At 59.1% G+C, this 9,592-nt stretch overlaps 2 protein-coding genes across 2 annotated transcripts in view; both read left to right on the top strand.

Annotated features, from left to right (window-relative positions):
• The first annotated feature begins 4,380 nt into the window (after positions 1–4,380).
• VKORC1 (vitamin K epoxide reductase complex subunit 1) lies at positions 4,381–8,254 on the top strand. Its single transcript, XM_075928664.1, has 3 exons — positions 4,381–4,589; positions 7,028–7,137; positions 7,222–8,254. Exons 1-3 carry the CDS (start codon positions 4,420–4,422, stop codon positions 7,446–7,448), a joined length of 507 nt encoding a protein of 168 aa, XP_075784779.1. The 5' UTR covers positions 4,381–4,419; the 3' UTR covers positions 7,449–8,254.
• Positions 8,255–9,218: 964 nt separating this feature from the next.
• Positions 9,219–9,592, top strand: part of BCKDK (branched chain keto acid dehydrogenase kinase) — a 19,318-nt gene continuing 18,944 nt past the window's right edge. The window contains exon 1 of the mRNA XM_075928659.1: positions 9,219–9,324. The gene's annotated coding sequence lies outside the window, so the exon portion shown is untranslated. The remainder of the gene's footprint in view (positions 9,325–9,592) is intronic.

Genomic DNA, 9,592 nt, shown 5'->3' with positions numbered 1-9,592 from the left:
TCTAACCTTTGATTCACTGATGTGGCTCGTCCCACCCCCTCTCCGACCGATCCGCCCGCTCCCTGAACCGAGGGCTCTAGAACTGGGCCCGGGATCGCGGCTGCGCTCACATCAGGGTCAAAGCCCGAGGTTCAATAAACTCCCTGCTCCGACTCGTGATTCCCCTTCGTGCGCCCTCCTCCCTTTTGGCCAGAGCATCCCCTGGGGACCCACGTCCAGCTGATTATCCACCCCGCCCCCCGTGCTCTGTCCGTGTCTCCCGGCATCCCTGGAGAGACCCCTGTGCCCGTGAGCCTGGCCAACACTGTCGGTATCACGGTGCCGGTTGTTGGCTGGGCCCAGCCTGCCCTAGCACTGGGGCTGTTGGGGAAGCTGGTGAAGGCGCCATGTGCCGGATCATCTCCGGCTGCCTCTTGCCTGGCCGGTGCACAAACCTCTGAGGGGTCCGGTCTGGGTCAGACTCGCTGCCGAGGGCGGCTGGGCCACACGGGGCTCCTGGAGTCTGGGCCGGGGAAACCACCCCCCCAGCTTTAGGAAAGGCCACGCCCAGGGCACAGCAAGGAAATCGCTTCCGTCCATCAGGCAGTGAGCTGGGTGCTGATTGGCCGAGCTTGCCTCCCACTGGGGGGAGAGCCAATTCACCTGCCCGCCCCATAGAGAAAACTGGGGAAACTGAGGCACAGAGACCAGAAAGAACATGCCCTCCCTGGGATTCCACACATCCACCAATGCACCCCGTAAAGACCTAATCCATGTGTCCAACAAGCTGGGTGTCTCTTTATCGAGCACCAAGGCCAGCCCCATGTCTGTTTGAATCCTCAGGGGAAACATTTAATTTTGTTCCCTGCAGCTTTGGACACAATCGATCAGAATTTCTCCGGCAGAGGGGCTGGGCGGTTCGCAAAGACTGTTGAAGTTTCCTACAGTTCGGGAGGCAGCTGTTCAATCAGAGCCGAGCCCACCCCACCCCCACGTTTCCTGCCCTCGCCCCTGGAGCGGGGGAAGGGAGCTAGAATGGGGGCTCAAAAAAACAGCAAGTGGGTCTATTACATCTCTCTTCCCAGAGGGTGTGGGCCTCTGAGGGGGTCAGTTCTCCTGCTCTGGGTTGGCATCTGCCTATAAATGCTCACCCTGGCTAGGGTTGCCAGGTGTCCGGTATTCACCTGCACAGTCTGGTATTTTTGCCTCCTGTCCAGTAAAAAAATTCAGAAAATACCAGACACCTGAAATGTCCAGTATTTTCTGATTTTTTCCCCAGCCAGAAGGCGAAAATGCCGGGCACCTGGCAACCCTATAAACACTCAGTGCCTGGCCTCCCCCCACCCGAGCCCCAAACACCCGAGACCCCATACTTTTCTGGTTCCGCAAGGGTGCTGGTACAAAATAGCTGCTGGCAAAAAGACCAAGGGGACGCACTGCCTCCCCTAGGTCTTAGTGCTCAACCACTTCCCTGTTCCTATCCCCGCACTCACTCTTAAAGGGGACATGCTGTTTTATTATTTATTTATTTTTTTGCTCAACAACTTTGGTCTCGTCTCCCCCTTTTTTTCCTCCAATAGAATTTTTCCCCGGTGTTTTTTTGGGGGGAGAGGTGGGGGATGTTCGGTATTTATGGTTCAATCTTCTGGCAACCCTACCCCTGACTAATACACGACAAGCCCCGTTCTAGGGATGCCCCAGAGCTAAAGCCTTGTGGCTCTCCGTGGGGTTTCACTGGTTGGAGTCTAGTGGTATTTCCAGTGACACTCTAGTGCAGTATTTCTCAACCTTTTTTTATAAAGTGTCCTTAAAAGTACCCCCGCTTCCTCCAGTTCTCAGACGCACAATTGTTTTTCTACCATTGCAACACCTTTGTCTAAACAACTTGATCGTCGCCAGGCGGGCGATGACAATTTTGGGAGGAACAAGGACAAAGGTAATACAGCGCCTGAAACTTCCAACCCAAAGTCAGTTTTCTCCAAATGTCATTTGTGCTGAGGTGCACCCCACGGAGCCCAGCTGAGCGCTCCCGGGGCTGGCCAGGGACAGCAACCCGAGGGAAGAACCAGCGACTCGGGTACACTGGGTCCAAGCCCGCCCGCCCCGTCTTACCCCGCCCTGCAGCCACACGGCTCCGCGCCGCCCCGCTCGCGCTGGGAAGCGAAAGTGAAAGTGAAAGTGAAAGTGAAACTCCCTCCCTGCCTTCCACGTGTGGGCGTGGGCGGGGCCGAGCAGGGGCGGGGATATCTATCTATCTCTCCCATTGCTACTGCGGGGCGCTGCGCGGGGAGTCGGACCCAGGCTGGCAAGTGAGAGAGCAAAGGGGGCAGAGAGACAAGGGGGCGGGGGAGAAGCAGAGGGACCAGCTCGGGGTGGGGAGGCTCCGGAAAAGGGGAATGAATCAGACATGGGGTGAAGAAACCTCTCAGAGATGGCCAGATCTCTCTGTATCCCCAGCCCCAGCTACCTATCTCCACCCCCCATCTATCTCCATCCGCCCCCCATCTATCCATCTATCTCCACCTCCACCTATCCATCTGCACCCCCATCTATCCATCTCCATCCACCCCCCACCTATCCATCTGCACCCCCATCTATCCATCTCCACCCCCCCATCTATCCATCTCCACCCCCCCATCTATCTATCTATCTATCTATCTCCCCACACACCTTATCCCTCTCTCTCCCCCCATACACCTCCTCTATCTATCTATCTATCTATCCCCACACCCCCCTCTATCTATCTATCTATCTATCTCCACCTCCCCCCCCCCACACACACATCTGTCTATCTCTCATCTAACCTCTTGCTCTCAGGGTGCCTGTGCTGAGGGTAGGAGAGATTTTTACTGGGGGGCGGGGGCTCATGCTTCCTTTCCACTCTGTGTCTCCCTCCTCCCTGTGCAGGGGTTCCTGAGACAAACTCCCTGCCCTGCCCTCTCCCTTATCGCTCTGCCCAGGCCTGTTGGCGTCTGTCACGTTCTTCTGGGTCATTTCCCATCTTGACCAGTTACCCTCCCCCACTGCCTGCCTACGTCACTCCAGTCCAGCCTCCCCTCCACTCCTTGGGCTCTTGTGGCCCTGCCGTCTCCGCCCGGCGCTGGTTTGTTTCCTGTCTCACACAGGTGGAACCGGATACCCAGCTGGGGGCTGAGGTTCAGCGGCACAAGAGGGGAGGCAGAGCACGTCCTGGCTGCCAGCCCACCCAGCAAACAAGGGCCTTGGAGCCCAACACACCCTGGCCATGCTGCTCCGGTCGTACCTCCTGCTCCTCAGGCGGGGGTGGCGGGATCCCCGGGGTACAACCTGGGACTGTGGGGCGCCCTGCCTCTTTCTCTCCAGCAGCGCTCGCCCAGGGACCGGCTGCTGCAGGAGAACGTCAGAGCCTGACACCTGGGCCTGGTGTAAAGCCTGAACTGGAGGCAGCAAGAGATGCTAAAGCAAACAGGCCCTGCCAGAAGCAGAGGTTTACCTGCCAGCTGGTGTGGGGGACAGGAACTCCTGGGGTTCACAGCCCCTCCTGCACCCTTGGGCGTGGGCCGTCTCCAGCCTGACAGGACTGAATCAAGGTGTTTCTCTCCCCACTCGCTGTGCCAGGCAGCTCAGTTTTCAATGCACGGGCTGGATTCCCCCCTCAACCTGGGACCTATCTCCCCACCTCAAGGGGTACGGCTACACTGTGGTGGTGGGGGGTGGGAGAGGGCGGTTTCCAAAGAAGGTATGCAAATTGCACTTGCATTTGCATATCTTCTTCCTTTTTTTTTCTTCTTTCCGGAAGAGGATTTTCCGATATTTGGCCCGTCTACGCGGGGCCAGCGGTCAGAAAAACCCTCTCTTTCAGCAGCCCCCTGATTCCTTGTAAAAGGGGACTCCCTTTGTGCAACACCCAGCAGAATGAAATCACAGTGGGGAGCCCAGGGGCGCCGAGGGCTGCTTTGGGGTACAGCAGAGGGCAGAGAGGTAAGAGCTGCCAAGTCGCACCGCAGCTTTCGCAGTGTGGCCACTGCTGTCCACCACAGACGTCACTGCCTCTCCGCAGGCTTCACCCTCAGGATACTGCTCATGTTTCTGTCTATCAAGAATAGGAACAACCTTTCCCTTGAGTTCTCTCCCCAGCTCTGGGAGGGGAGTGCGGGCTAGTGGTTAGAGCAGGTAGGGCTGTCTGGCAGACCTGTAACAACCTCAGGCAAGGCAGGATCGTGGAGAACCACCAGAGTAACAATAGAACCCAGGAGACTTGGCTCCCAGCCCTGCCTGCTCTAACCACTAGTCCCCACTCCCTTCCTTCGTCACTTGCCCCAGAAAACTACAAGCCCCAGAATCCTTTGCTTCCTCCGCCCCCACCCTCCGAAGGGTCAGCCAATGGGCCTGCGCTGTTGTCAGATTGGCAGGCGCGCGGCCCAGTGGGGGCGGGGCTCCGAGCTGGGCGCGCGGCGGGCGATGGCGGCGCCGGGCTGGGAGCGGGCGCTGCGGCTCGTGCTGTGCGCGCTGGGGCTCGCGCTGTCCGTGTACGCGCTGCACGTGGAGACCTCGCGGGAGCGGGACCCCGGGTACCGGGCCATGTGCGACCTGAGCCCCTCGGTCAGCTGCTCCAAGGTCTTCACCTCCAGGTGCGCCCCCACTGCATGGCCCCCCCGCCCCTTATTGCACCCCCGGCCCCATTGCATGGGCCCCTTGCTCCATTGCACTCCCGGCCCCATTGCATGGGTCCCCCTTCCTCTATTGCATCCCCGGCCCCATTGCATGGGTCCCCCTTCCTCCATTGCACCCCCGGCCCCATTGCATGGGTCCCCTTGCTCCATTGCACCCCCGGCCCCATTGCATGGGCCCCCTTGCTCCATTGCACCCCCGGCCCCATTGCATGGGCCCCCTTCCTCCATTGCACCCCCGGCCCCATTGCATGGGCCCCCTTGCTCCATTGCACCCCCGGCCCCATTGCATGGGTCCCCTTGCTCCATTGCACCCCCGGCCCCATTGCATGGGCCCCCTTGCTCCATTGCACCCCCGGCCCCATTGCATGGCCCCCCTTCCTCCATTGCACCCCCGGCCCCATTGCATGGGCCCCTTGCTCCATTGCACCCCCCTGCTCCGTGGCGTGGCCCCATTCTTCCATTGCACCCCCGGCCCTATTGCTTGGCTCCCCTTCTTCCATTGCACCCCCCTGCTCCGGGGCGTGGCCCCATTCTTCCATTGCACCCTCCGTCCCCATTGCATGACCCCCTTCGTCCACTGCACCCTCGATCCCATTGCACGCCCCCCCTTCCTACCTTGCACCACCCCCCAACCCACTTGCATGACTTCCTTCCTCAATTGCACCCCTCGATCCCCTTCTCCATTGCACCCCCTGCCCCATTGCATGGTCTCCCTCCCTCAGTTGCATCCCTCAGCCCCAATGCGTGGCCCCGCTCCCCCCACTGCACCTCAGCCCTATTGCATCACCCTCTCTTTTTATTGCACCCCCTGCTCCCATTGCGTAGTCCCCTTCCACCATTGCACCCCCCATCCCCTTATTGCACCCCTGCTTTTCAGCTCACGGGGGGGGGGAGAAGGGGGTGCCCTTGAAGCTACTTTTCATGTCGTTTGCAGGCCCTTGAAACGTCTGTTTCAAATGGTTTTGCGGGTGCTTGCATGACTGGCTGCCCCTCTGCTTGAGGGGGGAGTATTCCTGGGGCTGGGGTGGAGGGAAAGAACCAGTGTTGAGTTGACTCAGTCTTCTGCAAACAGCCAGATCGAACGCTGGGCCAGGGCAGGGATGACAGATGCTTTATCGCTGCCAGAAAGAGGTGGAAGGGGAATGACCCGCGCCCTGTCAGTAGAGCCAGCGGGGACGGGGCCATGTCGTGAGGCACTGGGCCGGGACCCAAGACAGCTTGATTTTGTGCCCAAGCTCTGCCTCAGTTGTCCCATCTGTAAAATGGAGAGAATGAGCCTTTATCTGTTTAGATGGTCCGCTCTTTGGGGCAGGGACTGTCTCTCGCTGTGTGCTGGGGTTTCCGATGTCGGTGAAAAACACCCCTGCGGGAATCTGGGGGGGAGGGGGAAGTCTGAGACCCTCAGGACTGGGGTTTGGCTGCGTGCATCTTGTGTCAGCATCAGCGTGTCTGATGGTGTGTGTCTCAGACGTGCAGGCTCATCCGCACCGGAAAACACCCTGAAACATCTGGCTGTGGCAGAAACAGCTGGCTTCCCTCCCCTGAGAGGGGCCGGGAAGAGGGGAGCATTTCTCAATGAAATCTGTTTCCTAGGCCACTAGTCCCGCCTGCCCTGCTGCGATAGGTGGGAGCTGTTGTCAGTCATGGCCCCGGTATTCTGTTTCTGCCACGTCGTGCCTAGGTGGGGGCTGGCCATCGCGGGGCCCAGGGAAGCTGCAGTGTAGCCCGGTTCTGCTCTCTCTTAGGGCCCCCAGGGGCTGTTCCACTCGGCTGAGCCAACCCACCCCTGCTACCCCCCAGCCTCAGCTCAGTGGGGACCTTCCATGCCGGGGGTGTGAACTGAGCTATCAGAATCTGTCACTTGCAAAGGGAGAGGCAACAAATAGGAAGAGGACGGAGCTCCCTGAGCTGTGGGCTGCAGGAATCGGAGCAAGAGCAAGATTTAAGGGACTGAGCATTCCTGAGGACCATCCCCAGCACTGGGGAGGAGAGTGGGGTCTAGTGGTTAGAGCACAGGGGCTGGGGAGCCAGGACTCCTGGGTTCTGCCTGGGGTTATAGGGAGAAGTGTGGTCTAGTGGTTAGAGTGTGGTGGGTGGGCTGGGAGCCAGGACTCCTGGGTTCTCTACCCCTATCGGAGAGGGGTTTAATGGTTACAGCAAGAGGGGCGTGGGAGCCAGGGCTCCTGGGTTCTTTTCCCAGTTCTGGGAGGGCAGTGGGGTGTAGTGGTTACAGCAGAGGGGCTGGAGCGAGGACTCCTGGGTTCTCTCCCTACTTCTGAAAAAAAAAGTGCCACCTAATGGTTAGAGCAAGCTCCGCGGGAGCAAGGCTGAGAGCCGCTGTGTGCGTCCAGCAGGCGTCGCAGGCCCTAGTTCTACGCTGCCGTTTCTCTCTGCAGGTGGGGCCGCGGCTTTGGCTTGGTGGAAGGTCTCTTGGGGAAACACAGCGCCTTGAATCAACCCAACAGCTTGTTTGGCATCGTCTTCTACACCCTACAGGTGTTGCTGGGTAAGTGGGGGCCCATCTGCCCCGGCCCAGAGGCGCCGGCTGGGGCCGGACCGTCTCACGAAACGGTCTCTCCTCCGTCTGCAGGCTTCACTCCCCGCACCCTGGCGGCCGTCGCCCTGCTGGGCAGCTCCGTGGTCTCCATCGCCGGCTCGCTCTACCTGGCCTACATCCTCTTCTTCGTGCTCCACGACTTCTGCCTGGTCTGCGTCACCACGTACCTGCTCAACGCCGCCCTCCTCTTCCTCAACTACCACCGTCTGGCCTGCCTGAGGCAGAGCGGCCAGCACCGGGCCAAACCCAAGGGACAGTGAGCGGGGCTGACGGAGCCCCAGCCCCGCCCCCTCCTGGAACTTCAGCTGTGATAAGGAAGCCTCCATGGGCCCATCTGGCCCGGTATCCTGCCTCCTCCCCTGGATCACACCCAGGGGCTCAGCTAGCCCAGTCTCCCACTGCCTCCCTGCCAAACTAGCTCGCCGCCTGGCTGCATCCAGCCTTCCCACACAAACGGAGGCCTTCCCTGGATGCATTCACGTCTTTAGAGGGTTTTTTCCTCCACTTTTTTATAACATGCTAGTTGCATTTTCAAAGGGAAAAAATAGACTGTTTGGTGGGGAGATGGAATTTAGTGGCTTAACGATGCAGGGAATCCAGGGTTTCAAAGGGCGACATGACACACACCCCCAGCAAAGGGACTGAGTGCGAGACCAACCCGCAGGTCAGATTTCATCACTTCCAGCAGGGGGCAGAGCGACTCTTAAATCTCTTTGATTTTTTTCTAGCAGGGACCAGCCTGAGAGAGACCCGTATCCCTAGCGAGACCAACCGAGGCAAGGCTGGCGTCTGAGCTCAGGGACCTCTGTGTCAATCCAGAGCGACTCCTTTGGAGTCCGGGCTGGATGGTCATCTTAATGAACTCAGCGTGAGCGGATTAAACAGCAACATATCTAACCTGGCAGTGTCCGCAGTACTGTCACTGACCAGCAGGGGGCACTGTGCACAGAGAGCCACATGCCATCAAAGTGACCAGCCAGAGCTGTCTGCGTGCAGCTGATTGGGCACAAAATCAAATGTTTGTATCTGAAATAAAGTCGTCCTCAGCAAGAGGCAGCAGGGGGCACTTGGTGACTTGTTATTTAATCCTTGAGAAATTTGGGTTATGCAGGGTGGTGTCAACTTAAAAAGATCCAGGGCTCTAGGATATGGTGATGGGACAAGGGGTGGATTTTGCTGGGTTTCTTTCCTTCTCCCTTTTCCCTTTCCCAGCTCAGATCCCGGGGCTCAGTACATCCTGCTACCATCTCTGCCCAGCAATGGATGGTCCAGAGGAGGGTGCAGCCCCTCGATGGTGCCTTGAGCTCCCAGCTGGCTTCTTTCACTGCAGCATCCATGCTCCATGTACGTGCTACCTAGATGCAGTCTCTGCTTTTCCGCAGCGGTGAGTTCCACAGGTCAGCTCTGCAGAGATGCGTAGAGTTCAGATTTCCCTCGGTGTTAATTTCACTGCATGGGCAATCGGGGCAGTGTGACAGTCAACCTGTGGAACTCCTTGCCAGAGGATGTTGTGAAGACCAGGACTTTTAACAGGGTTCAAAGAAAGAACTGGATACATTCATGGAGATTAGGTGCTTAAATAGTTGTTAGGATGGAGAGGAATGGTGTCCCTTGCTTATGTCAGGGGCTGGAAGTACAAGGCTTGGAAATAACAAAAGACCCCAGGAGTCCTGCTCCCACATGACTCTGCGTCCCTCCCTCCGCCCTTCTCTCCCAGAGCCTTGGCTCTGCCCCTCTTTCCCTTGTGACTCATGCAGAGAAGTTTCCTTCCCTCTAAGACTACATTTCCCATGAGGCACTGGTGCTGATATTTTTCTGCAGGGGGTGGAGCCTGTTCCCCTCTCTGAGCATGCTGGGAACGGTAGGCAGCCCAGCTGCATTTTCCCACCGACTTGCCTGGAGAGGCTTTATAGAACTACATTCCCCATGAAGCCTTGCGCCGCCGCACGGCTTTCTGCGTTCTGTAGTTCGCGGGGCTTGACTTGTCGGCCGAGTGGGACTACGTTTCCCATGACGCCTTGCTCCGCGGCTGCGCAGTGACGCTACCAGTTGGCCCCGCCCTCAGCCCGCCGCACGCAGGGCAGCTGGCTCGGCCCGGTGCTGCAGAGTGGAACCCGGCAGGCCCGGCACCTGGCGGTAAGGGGCCCCTTCAGAACGTACCACTGTGCGCGGCGGGGGGCGGGCTCGGGGCTGTACCATTCCCTGTTTTCCCCGGGTGGCGCAAGGGGATGGGGGTAACGGGGCCCTCGGGTTCGTGACCGCAGGTTCGAGTCCGGCCTCGGGCACCTGGGCTCCATCCCCGGCCCGTGGCCAGGCAGGACGCCTGGGTTCTCTCCCTGTCGGGGGAGTGGGGTCTAGTGGTTAGAGCAGCAGGGGCTTGGGAGGCAGGACGCCTGGGTTCTCT

The sequence above is a fragment of the Pelodiscus sinensis genome, chromosome 4, assembly GCF_049634645.1.
Source record: "Pelodiscus sinensis isolate JC-2024 chromosome 4, ASM4963464v1, whole genome shotgun sequence".
Taxonomy (NCBI): domain Eukaryota; kingdom Metazoa; phylum Chordata; order Testudines; family Trionychidae; genus Pelodiscus; species Pelodiscus sinensis.
The sequence above is the reverse complement of the archived record's forward strand: the minus strand, read 5'-3'. Positions and strand labels throughout refer to the sequence as shown.

Excerpts from the sequence above, each read along its gene's own strand:
- VKORC1 (XM_075928664.1), top strand. The coding sequence starts at position 4,420 with ATGGCGGCGCCGGGCTGGGAGCGGGCGCTGCGGCTCGTGCTGTGCGCG. Across the intron at positions 4,590-7,027 it reads TCCAAGGTCTTCACCTCCAG|GTGGGGCCGCGGCTTTGGCT; the intron begins GTGCGCCCCCAC and ends TTCTCTCTGCAG. Across the intron at positions 7,138-7,221 it reads CACCCTACAGGTGTTGCTGG|GCTTCACTCCCCGCACCCTG; the intron begins GTAAGTGGGGGC and ends CTCCGTCTGCAG.